This window comes from Nicotiana attenuata, chromosome 2 (assembly GCF_001879085.1).
Source record: "Nicotiana attenuata strain UT chromosome 2, NIATTr2, whole genome shotgun sequence".
NCBI lineage: Eukaryota > Viridiplantae > Streptophyta > Magnoliopsida > Solanales > Solanaceae > Nicotiana > Nicotiana attenuata.
In genome coordinates this window covers 30,193,834-30,220,255 of record NC_031990.1, presented here as the reverse complement: position 1 = coordinate 30,220,255, position 26,422 = coordinate 30,193,834, and the positions used below count along the sequence as shown (strand labels likewise).

The window sequence follows — 26,422 nt, the reverse complement described above, 5'->3', positions numbered from 1 at the left end:
ATGACAAACATTGTTGCAATGTGTAAAGATTTATCTAATACTATCTACCTGATAAAATTACTAGATAAAATTTTATATATCTACTTTTTTGTTTGTACCAATGTCATCTCATTATATGAAAAATATTATTCTGATTTTCGATGGGTACAGTAATTTTTACAAAATATAGTTGCCGTCCTTTTAATATCAAATTGTCTAATCAACTCATCTTTACGACATCACACTATAAATATCTCATTTTATAATGTGCGTAAGATTTTTTCATTAGTAGAATCAATTACCAAATTACAAGTTGAACATCTAACATTTTACTTGCTAAATTCACTCAAATAAAAATTAGAAAAAAAAATTTTGGCATGTCAAACAGGATTACCTTGTAAGGCTCAGTTGGACTTCAAGAACTTATAGGAATATATATTTTTAATATGAGAAGAACACCAATATTCAAGTCCCAAATGAATAAGAAACTTATGCCAGATATCCTATTACTCGTTATCATATACCAAAGAAGAACATATTTCAGGTATATGCAGAGTATGTGTCTTCAGTTTTCATGTCTTCCTAACATCCTCTTCAATGAAGTAAATTGCATATAATTTATGACCCATTCTGATCAATTGTCTTATATATGGTGTAGGGTATAAGCTTCTATATTAGAAATGCATAGCAAAACTTCTCATAAGTTAGCCTCTTGTGGCCTATTCCCGTAGTACAATGCCTCGAATTTCACTATCTTTCATGTAATGTTTTCTAAATCACTGTAAACATGATATTGATGTGTAACATCTCATAGTTTATTTCTTGCTAGACAGTGGTACTACTACTTACTACGGCAGTATCATGTGTTACATCATCATCACAATCACAAGAGGGTTGGGGTTGAAGTGAACTAACTATCCAGTAGAATTGATTGGAGTAGTCACAACTATTTTACGTGCTAGTTATTGTTGTCCCTCCAGCTCTATCAATTGTGAATTAAATATTAAATATTGCTTTGGTCTAGCCACTAATTTCATCTTAAAAAATTAAGAAAATCTCAAAACTTAAAGTCAATAAAGGGAGCTTTTGCCACCAAATCAATCAGAGAGTATATTGTGCAACAACATATAGTAATTTAATATATAGCACGATTGACAGATGATTAAAGTAAAGAATTCTAGATTACCCAATCCCTTAAAGGAGTACATCTAATTGGGTTAACATTTATGCATCAGTCCATTAGCATATGCATAAGCAGCTTTTTTAACACTTTATATTGTTAAACTTTCTTCCTGAATTTGTAATATCAAAATGCAGGATATGCATTTTAGTGCGCAGCTACAATATAAGAAATAAAGATGATTAATAAGCACAAAATTCATGCAATATATAAACATGTTTCAAGTTACTATTGATATCTACGTGCAATTTCATGAATATCCTTTTTTTAAAAACAACTATGACATTTAAGCAAAAGCCAAAATAACAAAATTTTGACATGAAAAGATGGTGATATTAGATAGAATGTTAACACTATCCTTTGCTAGCTTCGACATCGTGCAACCAGTGGTTAAATCCACTAGACGTGAATGTTCTCCTGCACAGATACAAATTATCCTTTGACATGTAAAAAGTGTTGAAAGCAAATCTGAGAGTAAAGAGGAATTGCATAATAAATATGTTGAAGTTTGATACATGGGAACTTCCTAACTGTTTGTTCCTTCAGTTCAAATTGAACCAGGAATTAGGATACTCCAATGACTCATACTATTTCGGCTAATTATTGTAACGCCCCGCAATATTACGTCGATATTACGTCCCGCAGTATTATATTACGACGATGTTGCACCCTGTAGTATTGTACGTTGAATTTGTCGTAAGGTAATTGACATCAGTCCAAGGAAAAGATTATTTGGAGATTATAAGGATTATGCTATTTTAAACAAGTGATGAGTAAATTCGTGAAGGTGAGAGGGGAAGCATGTCAAAAAAAATGAATTTTCGTCCAAGTTTGGCATGTTGGAATAAAATTCGGGTCGAGCGTTAATACCTGATATTTATGGACTAGTGCCATACAAGGTACCACATGACCATGATAGTAAGGTATATAAGTTATGTGAAAAATGAATAGTATTTTAAGTAAGTGAAAATAATTCTTAATTATGTGGGTAATTGGTTAATTATTGGGTAATGAGACATTACCTAGTTAATTACTCCCTCCGATCCAAAATAAGTGATTTTTCAGCTGTTTTCACACAGATTAAGAAATCCACCTTTTGACATTAATTAACAATAAAATTGACCAAATTAACCTTTATTATCTCTCCACATAAATACTCCTAACACATACTCCAATACTATTTACTCCAAGGGCAATGTAGGAAAAAACTAATTAATTCATTCTTGAAATCTGGAAAAATTACTTATTTTGGACCACAAAAAAAGACCAAAAAACCATTTATTTTGGATCAGAGGGAGTAATAATTAGTGGTGGATTAATTAAAGTTTTTGGGTAAAGACTAAACCCAATAACGTGGCAGGAAGCCACTCTTGATCAAAATGACTCTTAGTCATAGTTCATGATTCATTGACTTTTTAATTAGGTGGCAACCTAACATGCCAATTACAAGACATCTCATTTATAACATTTTCATTTCTAACAAAACACTACATCAAATGCCTACAAAGTTCCTTACCAAAACTCTACAATCATATCCTAAAACACAACCTTAGTAACGTGATTTTTTTTCAAGCAATTCCTACAAGATTTCAAATGGAAGCCATATTCCTAGTGCAAGGTCTAAAACTAGCCATTCAAATGAGACTGACTCTCCAAGTCATTGAAACAGACTGCCAGGAACTAATCAACATGCTAAACAATGAAAATTGTCTTTATCAAACTATTATTGATGACTGCAGGTCCTATTATCTGAGGCGGGCACGCCTCCTTTGAAGCATGCATTCAGAGAAGCTAATGGAGTAGCGAACACCTTAGCCAAGAGTGGATGCAGCCTGGACTCTTTTGCTAACTTAATGTTGTATCATTATCCGCCTGTATTTGCTATTTCAGTTTTTGATAGGGATGGGATAGGCACTGTGTGGCCTAAACAAATCTCTTGTTGTAATGACTACTAAGTTTATGTTATAAATAAATGTCTTTATTTACCAAAAAAAAAAAAAACAATTCCAACGAGAATTGTTAAAACCGTAGCAAAGTAAAATTTTGTGATTCTAAAGGAGTACGATGCAATCTTTCGCAAGAATATTATACGGATTTTTCCCTACTCCAGGTATGTTAAGGCTATCCTTTCTTTCTTTTTGGCATGATCCAAATGATATAAACCAAACGAGCAAACACACAACTTTCATAAATAACTCTATTCATAGAAGTACTAGGGATGTCTATGTTCTTGATTCCCCATGTGACATATTATTATATCTTCTGTTCATGGGTCTCAGGAAATACGTAAGTTGATAAATTTTACTTCATGACATTAATCAAAGGCATAATGATCTTATGACATTCCGAGAGATTTTATTTATGTACTTCTCATGCATTGCATTCAATTATACATGTACATTGACCCATGACCAGATGACGTTTTATATATATATATATATATATGGGAAAAGGTTACGGTGTTATATACGCACCACCACCTGATCAGCTGATATACGTTGATGATTTGCCCACAGTGACCGATGATATGATGGGATGCCCTCAGAGGCTTGATGATGTTATGAGCACATGTACCTATGCACGACATGACACTCATACGCATATGCATGACACTATAAGCATTTCATGATATATAGAGTTATCCAGACATACAGGTTGAGTCATTTACTCTATATTTCTTCCATGTTCTGTTATGTACTTATTTATGTGCCTTACATACTCGGTACATTATTCGTACTGACGTCCCTTTTGCCTGGGGACGCTGCGTTTCATGCCCGCAGGTCCCGATAGACAGGTCGAGAGCTCTCTAAGTAGGCTATCAACTCAGCGGAAGATGTTGGTGCGCTCCATTTGCTTCGGAGTTGCTTGTTTGGTTAGTATGATTTGGACGTGTATTGTTTGATATGGCGGGACTCTGTCCCGACCTTTATGAAAATTATGTATTCTTAGAGGCTTGTAGACGGATACCATGTACGTAAAAGATTGTATAGCCTTGTCGGCCTATGTTTAGTATACGAGTGGTTATTCATATGTATAAGTTTGGATTACATGTTGGACCGTCCAATGTCGAGTATTTCTCCATGTTTTATTGTACTTATCTCATGACAGCCTCTCTGGCTCATTTACCTATGATAGTATGATACGAAAGATACGTTATGTAGGTACTCGGTTGAGTTGGGTACCGGATGCCCGTTGCGGCCCATCGGTTTGGGTCATAACAATTATGACCATCTATGCAGAGTGTTATTGCAACTATGCAATAATTGCATTGTCACAGATGATGTCTTTTAATTCAGCTTTATTTGTTCATAGTTGCATTAAAGGGACTTTTTGACAATTGGCATTAGTCTATATAATTCTTGCTGCCTAAACCTTTTGTTAGCATGATTTTTTTCAATTATTTGATCATTTTTATGATTCCCAGAGAGAAATAGTAATAAAAAAAGGAACGGAAGAAACTAATAGACGGTGGAAACATAGAATTATTCTTCCTTCGTATTATCATCAATTTGTCTGATGAAAAAGCAAACTGAAAGTATGAGTGCAAGTCCGTTTAATGAAAGAAGAAATAAGTGAGAAAGGTAGGAGTGGCTGAATTTATCTACCACTGAAACAACAACACCAACAACAGTTAGAGAAACGCTTTGATTATTGAATTTGATGCAGGATCAACATGTTACTCTATGGGATCATTTCCAAAAATAGTATGATTTTTATTAATAGGTGTTTTGAAATGCATTTTGATCTACTTGAGTTTCTTCCTGAATAAGAGAACTTATAATCTGCATTTGGTATTCATTTTCTCTCATTTTTACTTCTTAGGCAGAAACGAAAAGTTAAAAGATTGAATAAACCAAGACACAAAAAATTAGAAAGGGAAACCATATCAAAGCAACAAAAGGCCTTTTCGGGCTAAACTAACATTTTTATTTTTTCTTATCTCTAGAGACATATTAATGGCACCATAGTAGAACAAGCAAGAAAATATTATACAAAGCAACAACATTCAATTCGGTATTTGAGAGGAACAAAAGGGGCAAACTTTAGGATGAGATTGAGCAAAATCTGTATAAACAAATATGCATCAGGGAATCCGAAAAATTGAATTTGCAAAAAATCTTCAAAAATAAAAATGATAGAAATCAGCGGGGAACCAAAATATTCAAAGCCTCAGTATATATATATCTATATATATATATATTGTCCACATAACTCAAAATAATAAAGAATATCAATATATTAGTTAAAAAGTTGCCTAAATCAAATAAAAAATGGAGTGTAGTTCGGGAAGGGTGAATTGGCGCTGTTAGGGCTTTTTCTTGGACGAACCTGAAGCCTCGAATAGGAAACTATTCAGAGATCTGAAAAAATCAAAGCAGTAGAGAGAGAGAACAATGGGAGAGAATCATACCTTAAATTATAGGAGATTGATGAGAAAATGAAGAGAGGTAAATATTTTGAAGAACTGAAAATTCAAAAGTACTCCGTGAATAGAAGAGAGATGGTTCTAGACCAATGTGGAATGAAAAATACTGCAGTGAGCAATTTATATTAAAGCACTTTTATGATAGAGTAAAATATCAATTTTACCCCTGGTCGACCAATTTCTTATAATATATAATAGAAAAAAAATGAAAAATATAAAAAGAAAGAAACAAAAAAAATCTCTAGTAAAAAAAAAAGATAAAAGATAAAGAGAAACTTGAACCCAAGTTTTCAGAATTTTTCCAAAAATGTGTACTTTTTAGCTAATTTTTTATTAGTGTGTAGTTTTTGGGTGTGTCGAAAATATACAAATGTATTTATTAATAGTGATTTAAACACTGATAGACAGGTATAATCAGTAATGGACAGTGTTAAATTTTTAAAAGATCCAGCTAACATTTACTACATGGATTCTAATTATATATAAAAACAATTTTTGTATTTCACTTGTTATATCACATAATTTGTTTTATTTTTCATATCAGAGAATTTATTTATAATAAATATACAATTCTATGCGATGTGTAAGTCGCATTTTGTTTGAGAGATTTTTTGGAGAAATCTCCCCATCTTCTTACCCACCAGGTTCTATCTTTCCCGATCAAAAACCTTAACCGCCCCCCTTCGACGGAGTTCGCCATTACCGGCGGCTTCGCATTGGTCTCTCTTAATCCGAGATTTTCTGTAAATTAAACCTCAACCTCATCCCAGTCTTTGTTGTATTGTCTTTGTGCGAGAAAAAATCATCAGGTATGGCGCTGGCTTCTGTCAATTTCAAGTTCTCTTGAACTTACTTATCCTCATTTCAAGCCTCTATATTTGCATGTTTTGTTAATTTTCTGTTTTCATTAGGACAGGAATACTCTAGCAAAACCTAATGCAGTAGTATTTTTTAGTACTAGTGCTAGACATATTATAATCCAAGTGTTTATTTTTTTTTCCTCTCTCTTTTTTACAGGTTTACACCACTGGAGCTTCAAGCTGTTCCAGAAAAAGCATTTTAATTCAGTCCAAGTCTTATAAGGTGCATTTCTCAAGTGTAAAGTCGCATTTCGGGAATGAGTTTTAGCACCCTCACAGAAACTACCTACTACTGGAAATTTCAAGCCAATTACACATTTTGGTCAAAATTTCCAAAAGTTCTGTTGACCATCAACATATTATAGTCTATTTCATTCAACGGCCAAGATGTTTTTGGCTACTTATTGGAGTCAGCCTTCATCTTCTAAAACAGAAGTTTGCCTCTGTGCATTACTCCAGCAAGGGTAAGTCTGTTCTGTTTGCTTCCTTCAGTTCAAATAATGATACTAGCTAGCTTCATCCTTAAAGGATTAATTACGTTGTTCAGATTCTTAGTTTTCTATTTGCTTCTTTTGTTGCACTGCTTCCTTAGTAATATATATAGGCCTGAATTCGAGCGGAATATATAGAGGATTTGTATTGCCTATCCCAGCTAATTTGGGATTGAAGCGTAGCTGATGGATTGACATCTATTACTCCACTATTCATTATCTCATGCTGTATGACAAATATCAGACCATCAACTCGACGATCTAATGTTGTATGACAAATATCAGACCATAGACATATGTGAAATCAGAAAAGAACAACCCCCCCACCCCCCCCCCCCCCCTTGTGGCTTTTAATGCTTCTAGTATTGATCATTGAAGGAAAATGGATTCTTTTGAACATGGATCCTTAATTATTATTTTCTTGAATATTACTCCTTAATGGTTATTTTTACATTGAATTTGTTATGCTGACTCTTCACTATTCTGCTTTTATAGGTGCAATCCATCAAATGGATCAACAGACTGGGAAAAAATTGGTAAACATTATGTTAGTTGATCATTCAGGCCCATTATAATTTTTGGTAAATGGAATTAGCCATCTAACTCAACAAGAGTAGTCGATAAATAGGGCAAAAGGTTCAAGATGTGGGAATTAGGATTCCTTTTTCTTTATAGGAATACGAGAGCTGCAACATTCATAGGAAGATGGGTTTTGGAATGAATTCTTTGCATCTTTTCATCTGAACTTGGTTATTTGTATACTTTGTTACATAGAAAATATAGAAAATTGCACCAGGAAATAGGATCTGTTGCAGCAGATGCATATGCTCAGATGCCTAATATATAAATAGTGCATATACTGATTTATGGGGCTCCGCTTTGCAGCTATGAATAATCTCACGTCTATGCTGCCTGTATTACCCTTACATTTTTTATTGCCAATCTGCAAAAATACCATAAGCTTTCTAAGTCCATTTCTGCTTGAATATTCGGTGCTGCGAAGTTACTTATCAGCAGTCCTTACGAGGGCTGTTCTATGTCTACCATAAGCTTTTCAACTATGCTGTGACTATGCTTTTCCTGAGCCGAATGTCTACTAGAAACAACCTTTCTACCTTCACAAAGTAGGGTAAGGCTGCGTACACACTACTCTCCCCAGACTCCACTTGTGGGATTACACTGGGTTTGTTATTGATTCTAAAAATAATGATTAACTCATGACGTTGTTAATATATACAAGTTAAATTCATTTCTTCATTACTTTTTGCTCTTCTGAATCGGTTCTTGAACATTGATTTCAGCAGGTGAAATAAGGTTAAAAAACAGTGGGACAACTGCTTACATGTGGTATTTGATGATTTTGATCTCATACCAGTGGGACAATAAATAAAAAAATTATACATCCCTTCGTACAGTTCCAGACCATTTTCATACAAATGAATAGCCACTTTACTTTCACTTTCGTCTTTCGTCCGAGAACGTAGGGTTTCCTGTTCATGATCTCTCTCCAATATTTGACCTTATAATTGCAGGTAAGTATTCAGATGTTAACTGTTTCTTAAAGTTTATACGAGTACGCTTATTCTAGCTTCTCAGGTTCAGAATTTTGGGATATTAATCATATTATATTATAAAATAAAAGTTAAGTTGGCTCTATGGAATTAAAAACTTGCCGCCATTCATGTGATCGTTAGCCCTGAATTGGACTTCTGATGCTTGTTTCCTTGGGATAATCATCCTATTATATATTGCAGTACACTCTCAAATTCTTCACGTTTTAAGATATGACTATTTATATACGGTCTGTGCATTTGATTACAAGCTCTTTGATTTCTCCATTTTTTAGATTAATTAAAGAAGATAATTTTGATTACTGTATGAGTTTGTGTACATGCAGTTGGTGGTTGTGGGTGTCAGGACCCAATTCGATCTGGCTGTTCTTGAGGTTTTTGCCCCTAAAAATTAGCTAGTACAAATCAAAAGAGGCACCAGTCCAATTTGATGGTTGAGAGAGTGTGTACAAATCAAAATGCACTGAATCTGATCATGTTTTTTGCCCCAAAAAATCTACTTAACTTGCTATTTTCCCATGGCATAGAACTCATCTCGGAAGCTCATAAAATACAGATAAATATGAGCTTTTCTTTTGCCTCATTTCTACTCTCTCTTGTTTTAAATTGTTGTAATATTTACTTCTCGAGAGTTAATTTAATTAATTTTTAAAGTTAAATTAGAGATAAAATTGAAATTTACATTCTTAAAAATTATAAGAAAAATACTAAAAATTATAATTTTTCTTATGACAAAAAGTTTAAATGTTGATCAAAGTTTACTTTCACTCTTGAAGCAAAATATGACAACTAAAAGGAGTATATAATTTTTTTTTTGAAAAGTTACAGTGTTTTATTTTCTGTCAGTGAAGTTGGAAAATGGACCGTGGAAATTACCGACGTGGTGGCGGTGGAGGTAACCGTGGTCGTGGCCGAGGCCGTGGCTGTGGTAACTCCGAACAGGAGCAAGGCCATGGAGGCGGAAGTGGTGGGCCCCAGATGGGATCATACAATCAGCAGCCACCATTTCAGCCTCCACAGCTCAACCAGCCAAGGGCATCTGGTCCGGGTCAATATCAGGGTCGTGGGGCTCCTTATAATCAGCAGGATACGGGTCAGCACCATACAGTTGGTCAGAATTCGGGTCGTGGTGGTACTACTTGGGTCAGCCGTGGTGGCAGTGGTACTGCTTGGCCCCGGCCACCACCGCAGCAGCAGCCACAGCAACATGGTAGTAGTGGCGGTGGTACTGCTTGGGCGCGACCACCACCGCATCAGAGACAACAAGATTTTAGTAGCGGCAGTGGTACTGCTTGGGTCCGGGCACCGCCACAGCATCCTCAGCAACGTGGTGCTGGTGGCGGCTCTAGAAACCAGCTGCAACGGGATGTGGAACCGAGTAGATCAGGAGCATCAAATGTTCGTCCTTGGGGTGCACCTTCAGGCTCTAGTCGTTCTCAGTCTTCTGGTATTAACTCGTACCCTTACATGGTTGTTTTTTCATTTTATGTCTGCATAAGTACAAGAATTTTAAATCAACTTGATCTGAAGTCCCTTTATACGTGGCGTTTGAAAGTTTTCAACTCTTTATAAGTGTCCATTTGATCATTTCTCTGTTGTTCTCCATGACCTTGATCCTGTGTCGGCATAGTTTGAGGTTTTGGAGTGCCTATTGCAAACACTATTTTTTGGTCCAGACCGTGCTTCTATTTTATTTTTGGATTCTCTTGAATATGGCTCCTAAATGTTTTATTTTACATTGGATTTGTGATGCTGATCCTCACTGTTCTGCTTTTATAGGTCCAATCCATCAAATGGATCGACAGCCTGGGAAAAGAATGGTAGTATATATTATGTTTGTTGATCATTCAGGACCATTTTCTTTTTCGGTAAATGGAATTAGACCCTCCTACCAAACAAAGAGTAGTCGATAAATAATTAGGGTTCCCTTTTCATAGACAAGAGCTGCGGCGTTCATAAAAGGGGATAGGTTTTGGAGTGAATTCTTTGCATCTTTTCATCTGGATTTTATAGTTCATAGTACTTTTTTATATAGAAAATTGCATCCGGAAGTAGGATCTGTGGCAGCAGAAGCATATGCCCAGACGCCTAATACATATCATATTTCATATTTTATATTATAAGTGTGAAGCCAAAAAGTGAAAGGTAAAAGACTAAAATAACCCTATAATTCTAATAGACTTTTATACCCTTTAATGGATTGGATAACCCGTCCAATGTTAACACACAAAAACGTAAATGTTAACCTTAAAAGGCTGCATGACCATTTTATCCCTTAAGAAAATAAACCGTCTACTAAATGATTACCTTATTACATTGAACTGTATGAATGTGCAGAATTTATTTCATTTACCCATCGTTATTGCAGCTTATAGGTGTGTAAATGTTCTTAGTTATTACTTGTAGTTATTTCAGCCTTTATTTTTGTTTTCCCCCCCATCTTTCATGGTAATGACCCTTTATTGGTTAGTTAATTCAATTATAAAAGAAGACAAAACGGATGACTTTATTTACCTCTTTGTTTACTCGAGGGAAATTGAAACGATGTATTTGAACTTCATAACATTTCAGTTTTGAGTGATTAGAATTTTAAATAATAAGTAGGCATTTAATCTCTCTCAAACAGTTTGAAATTCCTCAGAGTATTTATATGTCAATAGGCACAAGATTACTTAAGGATCTCTTTGTAGATTGTGGGTAGTGAGGTATGTGTCAGAAAAATTGAAGGTTCATTTTTGTCAGAAAAATTGAAGGTTCATTTTTCTTATTTTTTGTACTTCTTTTCTTTCATTAAAGAAAACTTTGCATATATGAGCTTTGCAATAATTGTCCTGATTAGCAAGAGTATATGCACATGGATCATCATATTTTTTTAATCTGGCCCATGGGACTCTATTAACTAAAGTGAAAGTATAAATCTTTTTAGCTGTATGAAAAAATGAACCAGAATTATTTTATTAATTGTCTAAATTATATTTCTTTTAATATGAAAATAAATTCAAACAATAAGACCATAACTTAAAATTTTATCATATTTTCAAATTTTATAGATTATAACATGATATGCGAAATGAGTATCGCTATATGACCTTTTTATTTGCTAGACACATTCTTATTTGGTTATTTTCTTTGAAAAAGTAGAACAACTTCTTCCTTAATGCTTTTGCTTTGGAGTGGTAGAGAGACTCGAGTAACAAGCGTCAGTGGGGGGGGGGGGGGGGTAAAAGAAATGAAATTATTTTTGTTACAAAAGAGAAGATACGGCTGATTGGTGTATAAAAAATGCCGGTTTAATTGTGCATAAAAATAGCTGGAGTTCCTAGATGTTTTCCTCTTTAGTTACTATCATTCTCTAACTATATTTTACCTTCCGAGAGAAAAGAAAAAAGAGATAAAAATCAGTTTAAGATAGAAGAACTACTTGAGTTTCACATAAAAATTTCTAGGCAGCCTATGATAGGTAAGGTTATATTAGTGCAGAAAAGATCCACAAAATCTTAGAGAAGTCAATTATAGAGCTTTGCTATTTGGATTTAGGAATTTAATTATACTAATATGGGTTTATAGTATAAGAAATTAAGTTTACGGTTTTGAAAAATGAAAATAATTTGGAAAAACATTGAAGAAAGTATTCAAGATCATTTGGGACACTTGTAGGACTTAACTGCTCCATATAGGCAAACATACTTTAAAAGTTAAACTGACGTTAACCATTAATTCCCGACAAATTTAATAGACTCACCATTAATCGGAATGACAAAAAAAAAAGACTTACTATTCATCAATTTGAACTTGTATGCTTTTTCAAAATTCGTGATACACATGGTATCAATAGTTTAATAATATTTATATCTCATTCGTACTATTTAATTAATTAATATGGGATACACGTGCAATGCACGTGCTCAGAAACTAGTTTATTAAAAGTGCATATACTGATTTATAGGGCTCCGCTTTGCAGTTAGGAATAATCTCATGTCTACGCGACGGCGCTACCTGTATTACTCTTATATCTCTTATGATTGATCTCATTTCTGCTTGAACATTCAGTTCTGCAAAGTTATTAATCAACAGTCTTTTTACTAAGGCTATTCTGTCTATTTTGCTTCTATTGATTCTATTAAGGATAAAATCATGACTAAACAGCCATATTTTAGCCAGTAATTTGTTTAAAGTATAGCATTACGTCTAAATAAGGCCACTTTATTTGACTTCTGTTTTTTGTCGAGGAACTCTTTCAGGATTAAAGTTGAGTTAGTCCTCCAAGTCTTATTTGTGCCTCTTTGTTTCCTGTAGGCAGTTGAAAGCCAAAATCAGGACTATTCTCACTTTGTATCGCTTCCATTAGCCATATATCCTGAACTGGTCAACAAACTCATCAACTTTCAGAACTCAGTTCTTGGAATTACTGAAGTGTCTAAGTCCCCTATCTCAGAATCAAAGGCTTCAGAACTATTAGGTATAAGATTCTATATACTGTGTTAATTTTCTTAAGGGCAGGATAGCTAAAATCCCCGTAAACTTGGCACGGGTTATTAGTTGCACATAGTCTTAATTACCCTTGCACTTGGATATTTGACAGCATTTAACCCCTGGACACTCTCATCTCCAGGAAGTGACATAAATGCTCTTGCTACGCTCTTTGCATGTCAGCATCTTAGGAGAATTAAACAATTGGAATAAATAAACCATTGTATACGACTGTCAAGTAACGGGTGGAAAATACCCCAACTCTAGCTGATTCTTCAATTTCTCGTCACTCGCACTTACCTAAGCTCTTTGCCATGTCAGCATCTTAGGGGATAAGGACTATCAAATAGCCAAGTCCAGGAGTAACTAAGATTATGAATAGTTTAGATGTGCTACTGATAATTCGTGTCAAGTTTATGGGTTATTAGGTATTCTGCCTTGATTAAAAGATGATGAGAGAAAAAGGATTCATGTACTAATGTTGTTGTAAAAGCTGAAAATTCTTATCTCTTCATTTCCTTATGTTTATTATAATATCTATCCCTATGTTTCAACCTAGCATGGGGACTCGGTGCTTCTAGTTCTTAATCTCTGACAAAATTGACCAACGTTTTTCCACTCAACAGAGTTGGGAATTGAGAAGTCCATCTTTATTAATCCAAAAACATTCCACTTGACTGTGCTCATGCTGAAGCTTTGGAATAAGGACCGTTTTGAAGCAGCTGCTCACGTTTTGCGGGTAAACATTTCTACTTTAATGGCCATTTTGTCCCTTTATAATATCTTTTTCTCTTTTGAACTTTTCAAAATAAACCAGAGTGTCTCACCAAAAGTACTTGATGCTTTGGAGAGCCGACCAGTGTCTATAAGACTGAAGGGCTTGGTAAGTATTTATCCAAGTTATACAATTATGCACTTCAGGCTGCTATAGTTGATAACCATTACATGTTAATTCTTATCTGCATAAGTTATATCATCTCCTAATTGAAGCTAATTTTATTTTGTACACAGCTGGTTTAGTTATGACAATTTAACTGGCATCATAACCCTTTCCCTTGAAATTTATCTGTGGAATTCGTATTTGCTTATCTGCTTGCAATTGATCTTTGGGTGAATCATCTGTTGCTAATCATCTGCATAAAAAAGTATAGGTTAACGCACAAGAAATGGATAACCTATTATTCGGGTAGGTCAAATAATGGGCGGGTATATTATACCCGCATGTAATGACTACAACAAATAGCCACGTGACCTAGTAATATGTTGCCAACGCATTAAACGGGGCCCCACCCCTATCGTTTATGGACCAAAAGGTGGATGGAGGGTAATTTTAGACCATTTACCAAATGATAGGGGTAGTTTTGGCCCTTCCCATAAGAAAAATGATCAAAACACCGTCTGCCACTACTCATCCCAGCTCATGTAAGTAGAGTCCAATAACGAAGAAACATGGAAAGATGTTGTAGATTGAGCAGAAGGTGATTAATGGTTTTCTTGCTGTAGCACCACTATTAATGCACTTCACTATTAATGGCTATCTTGATGCAGTAAACATAATTTGGATCTAGGATTCATTGAACAAAGTAAGAGAGGAGTGAAAGGAAACAATGGAAGGATAGCCTAGTGGTAAGGAATCTCCACCTACCGTAAGATTGTTGGTTTAAGTCACCAAGAGAGCAAAGTAGGAAAGGATCACTCCTCGGCTCAAACTTCTTGAATGAACATTGAGGGAAGACATCTAAGAGCAAGTCACCTTTCAGTATTCACAATTTTTAGCATCTTGAGCCTAAGATTATTGCAACTGTCAAATTGGAAATTTTCGTATTGTGTTACAGAAACTACTGTTTTTATATTGTGTAGGTTCATATGCATGAAGATCATCTATATTTTGTTTTTTCAGTATTAAATATTGTCTAAATTTAACTTGCACTTTATCTTTTACTTCAAAAACAAAATGATAGATCTCGTATTAGAGATACTTGAAATGTCCAACTATAAGGTTCGAATAAATTTGAGTTGTCACCTGACGTGTTTGTTGCTTTTTTCCTTTTATAACTATACATGTTTTGAATGTGATGTAATTTTCCCATGCACCACAAAATTTCAATATTTTGTTGTGCAATGTAAAATAACTCGAGTTAACTTAATCAATTTACTTGTACTTCGCTAGTGACTTTTTCTTTGGCTTTTTCCTTTTTGGGGAGTAATTGCGGGGCTTGCAGTATGTGTTTACCTCAGATATGCATACGGTCCACTCAGATTTATTTTATGGATTCTGATGTCTATTTGTTGTACTATAGCAGTTTGCTTGTTTCAAATATTTTCTTGTGGTTTGATGATTTTCTCTCACGGGCTAATAAGTTAATGGCTTGGGGAAACACTGAAAGAAGAAAGAAAACATCTCCAAACAGGATACAAGAATTAGTAGTGATATTACAGTTAATATTTTGTAGCGAAACAGTGCCAATTGATGAAGAAACATAGATCAGGCCTGCCTTGAGTTTATATGCTTAAAAGTTAAAAGTATTACCCAAAAAATGACAACGCATGAGAGTGGAAATGTGAATTAGCAAATAGACTTCTGTAATTTTTTTACTCCGAAACAAACAATTGGTAAATGTGTATTAGAGCCTTCAACTGTGCCACTGGTAGCAATGTTGACCCACTTATATTGTATCTAGAGAATGCATTTTCCTTTTCATGCGACACCATTCTCTTTTTATTTTTGCTTCTTCAATTGTTGGTCTCTACATGTGTGTGTCAGAGAGAATGAGAGTGAGACTACATATCATATAGATTTTAGATGCTGCATGTTTCTGGCCTGTTGATTCTAATGAGATTTCACAAGGTCTCAATTTTTCTTGGCCGGAACTCAGATTTGTTCTTACCCTGCAGGAGTGCATGAGAGGTTCTCCGGCAAAAGCTTATGTTGTATATGCTCCTGTGGAAGTAATTGGTGGTGAAGCCCGACTTTTACGTGCTTGTCGTATCCACAGTTTCTGGCATCTTCTTCCCTTACTGTACCCACTAATTTTAATTTCTCTGCATGTGTCATTTCTAATGGAGTTTACTAGCATTTGTCATTCCTTAGCCTTTCTAGAGGTCATCATTGATGCATTTACTGAAGCTGGTCTTGTTCTTGAAAAAGATGCAAACCGGAAGTTAAAGGTATAGCTTTAAAGGTGTTAATTCTTTATTCTGGTTAATTTTGTTGGCAGTGCCTTTATTGTTTGTCCATTAGGACTCTATTTCTGTTGATGCTGCGCTCAAATATATTGACCATTCAATCTAGTGCTGCTTCTTCCTTGCTTTTCCTTCCCCACCGACCCTTCCACTTTCTTTTTTCATAAAAGCAATTTATTCATCGCAAGCGTCTAAAAGCGCCCCAGGGCTTTGATCTAGTGGTACAAAAGCCAGATATTTAAGTGGAGAAGGATTGAGGGCAGACTCATTAGCTACCGTGTTTCGAACTTTGCACCACTTGGCCCCCGGGGATTTCTCGGCTATCCTAAAAGAGCAAGGGCCTAAAATCATAAGGCACCCGGTAGAGGATCTCTTAATACAACCAGAAATGGTTCGACCCTATTTTGGAAAGGGAAGCAGTTCATGCATCCATTTTAATTCTGACACTTCTTCGAATTCAGAACTCTCAAACCGTAACACATTTCTCACCTCCTGCATTCCAACTTTATATGCCTGGAACTTGTTTCTTCAGTTGCATTTTGCTTGCTGGTGCTTTCTTGCGGTGTTCATTTCTTTTTCTGCTCTGGCATCAAGTATTAAATACTTGAAAATTATGCTTCATCTTATTCAATTATATTCTTACTTTATTGGTCACTTTTGAGAAATGCTTGCCCCCCCTAAAACTGTTTTTAGACTTGTACTTGATACAATTACTTTTCTAGATGTATTCTATAGTCTCTGGTGGCCTTTTTCCCTTTTAGACTTGATACCAGAATGCTTGTATAGCTTATCCATGAAATTCTCGTGATAAAAATTACAAAAATTAATATTCTTTTTTTTTTGTTGTTGCTATTTTTGTGTTTTTAAAGTTCCTGATTAGCCTTTTCTGCCCTTTCTAATACAGTTACATGCAACTATAATGAATGCGCGACACAGCAGAAGGTGCCATTTTTAATTCTTTCATTGCATAGTCTTGTTTATTAGTCGGCTTAAAGTCTCTATCATGATGCTACCAGTTGCATAACTCTCTTTGTTGTCAAGGTTGCCACCGACTTACTGTTCTCTAATTGGTAGCAAAAATAGATCAGGAAATGCTGATTCCTTTGATGCACGAGCAATTTTTGGTCAGTATGGCTCGGAAGAATGGGGAGAGTGTCTTATCCGTGAAGCTCATCTTTCACAAAGGTTTGTGTATGGTGCCAATGGCTATTACCATTGCTGTGAATCCATCCCATTTCCTGGAGGGATGTAGCCATGTAGGGTGTGTTTGGTACGAAGAAAAACATCTTCAAGAAAATGTTTCCTATGGGAAAATGAGTGAGTTTCTCTCATATTTTCTAGTGTTTGGTAAGCAAACATGTGAATATGTCATGTATAGTAGTTGGTGAAAACATTTTATGATTTCTCGTTAGTCTGTACATATTTGGACGCTATTTTAGTAACAACTTTAATTGTTACTAAAATTTTTTTGTATTATTAAATTCGTTGGTATGTAATAACGAAAAGACCTATTTTATGTAACGACTCATTTGGTGTGATTCGATTGTTACGTCCTTTTTTCCCCCGGTTATGTTGTTATTTCATAGTTCTATTTTTGTGTTTAACTTCACCTTATACGTATTAGACATCATGTTTGTTTGCCGCTTCATTTTTCTATTTATCTCCCTTTTAGCATTCTCACCTACGTTTTTTATGCTAAGACCCTTTTTATTGGTTTTGGTTGACCAATGTGCCTTTGAATAATTTCGTTAGGGTTTTGGTGAATTTAATAACTTAAAATATTTACGAGGCATAATTGGTGATAAAATAAGAAATTGAGATGTCTTAAATTATTTTGTAATTGTTGATAAATTTAATACTTGTAGTAATTAGGGTATTAGTATGCAATACTATACAATCAAATCAAGCAATAAAATATTATTAAATTACATCAAGCGATATAATCTATTCAAACATTTTTAAAAAGGAATATATTACGAAACAATGAGTACAAACATCGAATCTCCAATCAACCCGTGAGGGATAGAGTAAGGAGGATTTGTAATACTTGGAGGAATCTTATATATTGAAGTTGCTTAATAGATTGTCGATTCTAATAGTACTATGTTAAAACAAATTTGAACATCTTTGATTATTTGGCTGAGTTACCATTTTATCAAGGAAAAAATCGATAAGTCTCTGTGCATCATCATTAAATTTCAAAATTTGAAGATGTTAAAAAAAATGGACTGCATTCATTTTCTAGGAAGTTTAAATCCTTCACGATCTTAACAATAAAGATGAAAACAAAGGGAGGTAGAATTTGAGGAAAAAGTGTTCATCGACCACTAGTTTTGTAAATAGAGAGGTTTATAAATAGAGAGGTTTTCACTCACCAACCATGAACTTTATAAATAGAGAGGAGCAAGACTATAATAGGTTATTATCCTCAGAATAATTTTGTTAGTGGGTATGGTGTTGTTAGCCACTCTAAAAGACTGTTATTAGAAATTAGTCAATGTGTCTCTGACTTTCCATCCGGCGTCTGGCACCTAAATTGGAGCCCGATTATATCCGGATTCGCGTCGCGTAATGCCCCATTCACGGGAAAGCATTTCCTACCAAGAATTTTTCCGTACCCAGAGCTCAAAACCGAGACCTTCACCTTCACTGCACCACATCTTTTGGTGGTTGTAGCTCACCTTTTTCAAGTACTACTATACCGTCGCCCGTCGGCAACTAAATGAAAATACACACACAAAAAAAAAAAACTTATTTCTTTAGAATTTGGTTCGTTCACATTATTGAAAGAATTGTTACACAATCAGATTATCACCTAAAAAGTAATTACATATAAGCTGGTTGAGAATCGGAAAAAGTAATATTTGAAGTTGAAGCAGCTGGAACCTGGAAGGTTATTTTGAAAATTTAGTAACTTCAAAAATAAGGCAAATATACTACTTTCTTCATTCACTTTTAATTGTCTATTTTTAATTTTGCTCTCCCTTTAAAAAAAAAATATATGCATTTTACAGTTTTACTCATAATAATTACTCCTATTAAATTTCAAAGATTCTTGAGAAAATGATTTGTGAAATGAGTAGTTAATGATAAGGGTAAAACATACAAAAAAAATATGGTCTTTTGTTGATTTAATAAAATTGACAAGTAAAGGTGAAAATATATATTTAGTATAGTGAACAAGTAATAATAAACGGGAATCGTACTATATATAGGCGACATAGCATAAATAGTACAAAAATTCTTTATGTTGTGATTATATATCTAAATTCATTTTGTTATAACTACATTATCTTTTCTGAATCGGTTCTAGAACATTGATTTCAGCAGGTTAAATAAGGTTAAAAAACAGTGGGACAAGTGCTTTTCAGCCTCTTCGTTTTTACCTTGCCTGGTAAACCTTGTACTGTCGGTCACTGATTCTTACATATATGCCAACAGTAAGTTCGTAATAGTCTTGTGGGTGGTAGGATAGTCATAGGCAAGTTAATTAATATACCTTTTTCACATTTTATCATTTCTAATTTTCTATCTATTACTTGAATCAATAATGCCTCGTTCATGGTATGATTTTGATTATTAAGTACTTGATGAAACTTCTTTTCGTCTTCTTGAGTCGATATTTTTTCGAAAACAACCTTTCTATTCCTCGGGGTAAGGATAAAGTAAGCGTATACATTACCCTCTCAGTCTTTACTAGTGAAATTTCATTTGGTCGTTGTTGTTGTTGTTGAAACTAACAATTACCTTTCCTTTTATGGAGATTAAATAGTACGAAAAGGGTACGTTTTTGACTTTTTTGTGCACTTTCGATAATAGTAACTGTCACTAAAAAAAATTATTATTTTAATTATCCAGTATTCGAAAACTATTGGAATTACTAATTCAAGTTCGTACCATATAGATAGAAAAAGTGCTCGCTAACGGACTATATAATTGAGAAAATGAAAGTATTCATTTAGTTTTCCGTTGTAAATAAGCTTAAGAAGCTTATCCATTTGGGGCACCGCCGCAAATATGTTTATCTATTTAGTACTCTATTGAAAATAAGCCTCGTGAAGAAGCTTCTCATTTCGGTACTCCGTTATGGATAAATATTACCCCGGTAGAAGATTATCTATATCTGATACAGTAGCAGTTTACAAGCAACTTACACAGCAGCTTGCAGTAGCAGCTTACACATCAGCGTGCAGTAGCAACTTACAAGCAGCTTACACAACGGCTTGATGGGAAACGGGTATAAACAACGGAAGCAAATAGCCAGGATCACTTGCATGTAGTATAGACAACACATAATCACAGATTTTAATAGAACATAAAATCGATGCTTATCTCTTGAAGCGTGACCTTGATCGCGAGAAGATCCTCCAAGCAAGAGCAAAAATCATCCACGAGATCATCCTTCAGTTCCACGGTCTTCTGCTGTGTGACCCGAACAATGCCCGAAATTAGCAAAACTCGTGTGGGCGAGTTTCTCCTAGGAAAACCGTGTAGTAAAAACTATGGTCTCCTTATGGAATAAGACTCCTTTATATAGCCACATGTTTTAGGGTTTAAAACCCTTTTCCTAAACCTGTTGGGTCTTCCTTTTCCACCAAAAAATATGATTCCATTTAATTCCTAATTTTTCGGGCACAGCAGGGACTGCAGTATTTAATTAACGAGACTTCCTATTATGGACTTAATTCGAAATATACGAATTAATACTACCATAATAAATTACGAATTATTCCACTAAAAATTCGTAACTGCACTCCTCAGTTCAATTTCGAAATTCTTCCATTAAACCTTATTTAACTCCCCATGTTAAGATTTAGATACTAATCAAGTAAATTAAATTACTGACAATTTAATTCATTGATTATTTCCTTTAGACTTTCGCCTAACTTATTTCATGTGACGGATAGAAAATTCACCTGTAGGGTTTACACATGAAAACTTATAAGCTTTCATAAAGGTGTATCATCAATCTCTAGACCGAGACATGGATTACATCAACTAACTATTACTTTGCCAATGTATATCATTATTGTCCAGACATATTGACCCACGAAAGAATCTCGCGTTTTAATAAATTAAAACAATAATAATATACACAACTAATAATAATTATATCAAGATTAAGAGTATAAGTATATTTAATGGCTAGAGAATTTATTTTATTAAGCCAGTATAAAATACTTATCTCTACTTGGTCCGTTCAATACATACAAAATGTACTAGCACAAGAAGTCGGAATTAAACCATTCCCATAATCAAGATAAATTATATTTAATCTTGTGCTACAATCATTCCTGATGGTTTGTCCAATTCCATCCTTAGATTGTGAACATGATCTTTATGCTTATAAGAACCGATGATTTAATCTTCCGTGTATAAGCTAAACTCTATACACTAAATCATCTACTATATAAGTAAAGGACACAAACGAATATATGATCTATTTAAAATATTATTAAAATTGAATAAATAATTGTTCCATAATAAATACCATATCCAAACCAAAATCCATGATTAATAGTATATATCCCAACAATCTCCCACTTAGACTTTTAACCATGACAATTATTAGAATATACTATATCTAAATGCATGGTTAATAATATATGCCATAACAATCTCCCACTTAGACTCATAACCATGCATCTATAACTTTTACAGCTATCCTTTTGCAAGACTATTAAAAGTATCTGCCAATAAGTGTTTGCTAAAAGGAACTTGCCAAGTTATTTTAAAATGCAATCTTTTTCTAGTTGTGCTTTGTCGTAACTAACTAGTTTGGTATTAAGCTCTTCAGGGATCTTTGTTAAGAAACTCTCCCAAGAGTACATACCAAACTATAATTTTCCTTACTAGTCTCCCACTACGATGAAGTACTACTAATATTATCTTCATTACCTTGCGGTATTGAAATATTAATGACTTCTTCCTGTAGTGTTCTCTGCTCAACACTACCCTCACTACTTGAAGGTAGTAAATTTTATCTATTAAGGTTTCTCCCACTACTTAAATGCAATGGAACGCCAATTCCGACATATAAAGTTATATGTTCTTGAGCACCTGAATTTTAGATGATTCACACATTATTTCTTTGCTTAGTTCCTGTAAAACTAGTTTACATCTAGGAACATAGTTTATTAAATAATCCTATTATAGAGAACTGGTATTTGTGCTAACAATTACCTTCTTTTCTTTAGAAAAACAAAATAAACCTCCTTTCGTTCCCTTGGTATCCAATAAACGCGCATACACTCGTCCTTGATTTCATCTTATCCGTTTTCCCTTTCAGTATATATATTGGACAATTACACACTTGTCATGACTCGGATTTCCCACACTCGGGGGTCGTGATGGCGCCTACTAGTGAAAGCTGGGCAAGCCAAGCAATCGAATTATTTACCTTGTTTCCATTTTAATCCGTTAATAATAAGAACTAGCATTTAATAAACAACAGAATTTAATAAGCGGAAGACTGAAATGAAATGTTTAAATAATACTACCAATACCAATCCATAACAAATCCACCCAAGACTGGTGTCACAACTTCACAGACTGTCTAGGAGTACTACAAATAAAGGTCTGAAAAAGTAATACAACACCGTCTCTGGGAATACATGAAAGAAACAGGATAAAAAGATAGAAGGAGATGCCAAGGCCTGTGGACGCCTGCAGGATTACCTCAGGTCGCCTGATGAACAAGAAGCTGCAATCTCACTGCCGTCCGAAAGCTATAGCACCGAGATCTGCACAAAAGAGTGCAGAGTGTAGCATCAGCACAACCGATCCCATGTGCTGGTAAGTGCCTAGCCTAACCTCGGCGAAGTAGTAACGAGGCTAGGACCAGACTACCAAATAAACCTGTGCAGTTAAATCATATACAACGAAAAATAAAAGCAGATAATTACAGTTAAAGTTGGGCGGGGGAAACATGCTGCGGGGAGTAATAGATAACAGCAGAATACCAATAGAGAAATGTAAGGAACGCCATAAATCAATTACCAGCAAAAGATAAGGAAATAAGGAACAAGTACACATGTAATACCGTTGCAGGCGTGCAACCCGATCCCATTTCATATAATACCGTTGCAGACGTGCAACCCGCTCCCATTTCATATAGTACTGTTGCAGGCGTGCAACCCGCTCCCATTTCATATATTACCGTTGCAGGCATGCAACCCGCTCCCATTTTATATATTACCGTTGCAGGCGTGCAACCTGCTCCCATTTCATATTTCAACACCAATCATAAAAGAATCTCAGCAAGGAAACAATAATATAACAACAACATCCCGGCAAGGGAACAACAATATAACAACAACATCCCGGCAAGGGAACAATAATATAACAACAACATCCCGGCAAGGGAACAATAATATAACAACAACATCCCGGAAAGGGAACAACAATATAACAACAACATCCCGGCAAGGGAACAACAATATAACAAAAATCCCGGCAAGGGAACAACAATGATAATCTTCATATGAAACACGAATAGACCACAACAGAGTCATAACAATTTCAATACAAGACTCACGTACATGCTTGACACCGATGTATAGATACTCGTCACCATGCCTATACGTCGTACTCCACAGTTAACACATAGCAATTAAGATACAACTCCTAATCCCTCAAGCTAAGGTTAGACCAAACACTTACCTCGACGCCACGAACACAATGCAAGCCTCAACTATCGCTTTACCTCTTGATTCCACCATCAATTCCCTTGTATCTAGGCACAAGTTACTTTACTATATCAATAAATGCTAAATGAATCAATTCTAATGCATGGAAATAGGTTTTCTAAAGTTTTTCCCAAAAAGTCAAAAATCAACCCCGGGCCCACATGGTCAAAACCCGAGGTTCGAACCAAAACCCGATTACCCATTCACCCACGAACCCAAATATATATTTATTTTGAAATCGGACCTCAAATCGAGGTCCAAATCCCCAAAATTTGAAAAACATAGGTTCTACCCAAAACACCCAATTTTCCCCATGAAAACCTTTGATTTTGAGTTGAAATCATGAGAAAAGATGTTAAAGATTAATAAAAACAAGTTAGAAATGACTTACAATCGATTTGGAGGAGTACTTGTCTTTGAAAAATCGCCCAAGAGTGTTTTGGTTTTGAAAGGGTTTGAAAAATGGTTGAAATGCGTCTAAGTTATGATTTTTGCAGGTTGCAGATGTCGCAATTGCGACCAGGGTTCGCAATTGCGAACCCCTCAGAACCTGTTAACTTCGCAAATGCGAAGATATTGTTGCATTTGCGGCACAGTGCAAATTCTGGTCACCTTCGCATTTGCGAGGGAACCTTCGCAAATATGATATCGCATTTGCAGTCGCATTTGCGACCAAGGCAGCCCAGGCCATATTTCGCATTTGCGGTGCATTGTTCGCATTTGCGAGCCAGGCTTTACAATTGCGAAGCCTGCAGGTCTGCAACATACCAGCAATTCCTAAGTCCAAATTTCACTCCGTGGCCTATCCAAAACTCACCCGAGATCTCGGGGCTCCAAACCAAACATGCACACTAACCTAAAAACATCATACGGACTTGTTCGTGCAATCAAATCATTAAAATAACATCAACAACTATGAATTTAGCATCAAAATCAAAGAAAATCTCAAGAACTTTCAAAGTTTCAAATTTTACAACTAAGGTTCCGAATCACGTCATATGACCTCCGTTTCTTACCAAATTTTACAGGCTCGACTTAAATCACATATAAGACCTGTACCGGGCTCCGGAACCAAAATACGGGCCCGATACCATCAAATTCCAAACACATTTCATTTCCAAAAATTCACATATATTCGAGAAAACAATTTTCTTTAAAAATTCATTTCTCGGGCTTGGGACCTCGGAATTCGATTCCGGGCATACGCCCAAGTCCCATATTTTCCTACGGACCCTCTGGGACCGTCAAATCACGGGTCCGGATCCATTTGCCCAAAATGTTGACCGAAGTCAACTTAAATTCATTTTAAAAGCAAAATTTATCATTTTCCACAAATTTTCACATAATGGCTTTCCGGATACATGCCCGGACTGCGCACGTAAATCGAGGTAAGACAAAAAAGAGGTTTTAAGGCCTCGAAACACAAAACTTATTTCTAAAACAAGTGATGAAAAAGGTCATCACATCCTCCACCTCTAAAATAACCGTTCGTCCTCGAACGGACATAAGAAAGAAGTACCTGAGTCGGAGAAAAGATGGGGATAACGGCTCCGCATATCGGACTCGGACTCCCAGCTCGATGCCTCAGCAGGCTGACCTCTCCACTGAACACGAACAGAAAGGAAACTCTTCGATCTCAACTGACAAACCTGCCGGTCTAAAATAGCTACCGGCTCCTCCTCATAGGACAGATCCTTGTCCAACTAGACAGTGCTGAAATCTAACACGTGGGATGGATCGCCGTGATACTTCCGAAGCATGGACACATGAAACACTGGATGCACGGCTGATAAGCTCGGTGGATACGCAAGTCTGTAAGCCACCTCTCCCACTCGATAAAGAATCTCAAACAGGCCAATGAACCTAGGGCTAAGCTTGCCCCTCTTCCCAAATCTCATCACGCCCTTCATAGGCGACACTCGAAGCAACACCCGCTCACCGATCATGAATGCTAAATCACGAACCTTACGGTCGGCATAACTCTTTTGCCTGGACTGAGCTGTACGAAGCCTATCCTGAATGATCCTAACCTTGTCCAAGGCACCCTGTACTAGATTCGTACCCAACAACCGAGCCTCTCCCGGCTCAAACCACCCAACTGGTGACCGACACCGCTTACCATATAAAGCCTCATAAGGAGCCTTTTGAATGCTCGACTGGTAACTGTTGTTGTAGGAAAACTCCGCTAAAGGAAAAAATTGATCCCACGAGACTTCAAAGTCAATAACACAAGCTCGGAGCATATCCTCCAAAATCTGAATAGTACGCTCTCACTGCCCGTCCGTCTGAGGATGAAATGCTGTGCTCAACTCGACCCGTGTGCCCAACTCACGCTGAACTGCCCTCCAGAAATGCGAGGTAAACTGCGTCCCTCGATCAGAAATGATAGACACGGGCACACCATGAAGACGAACAATCTCCCGGATATAGATCTCACAGCTAACCTCTCAAAAGAATAAGAAATCGCCACAGGAATGAAATGCGCTGACTTAGTCAGCCTATCAACAATAACCCACACTGCATCGAACTTCCTCTGAGTCCGTGGGAGTCCAACAACAAAATCCATAGTGATAC

General features: G+C 35.6%; 1 protein-coding gene and 1 long non-coding RNA gene across 2 annotated transcripts; one reads left to right on the top strand and one right to left on the bottom strand.

The window, feature by feature from the left end:
• On the bottom strand, positions 1,346-5,662 carry LOC109206401. Its single transcript, XR_002064857.1, has 2 exons — positions 5,571-5,662; positions 1,346-1,576 (listed from the first exon to the last, which is right to left on the bottom strand). It is a non-coding gene; the product is annotated as an uncharacterized LOC109206401 (long non-coding RNA).
• LOC109206390 lies at positions 6,892-17,724 on the top strand. Its single transcript, XM_019369218.1, has 11 exons — positions 6,892-6,909; positions 7,432-7,472; positions 9,359-9,954; positions 10,287-10,375; positions 12,804-12,966; positions 13,604-13,716; positions 13,795-13,860; positions 15,873-15,963; positions 16,078-16,145; positions 17,065-17,102; positions 17,202-17,724. Exons 3-11 carry the CDS (start codon positions 9,366-9,368, stop codon positions 17,410-17,412), a joined length of 1,428 nt encoding a protein of 475 aa, XP_019224763.1. The 5' UTR covers positions 6,892-6,909; positions 7,432-7,472; positions 9,359-9,365; the 3' UTR covers positions 17,413-17,724.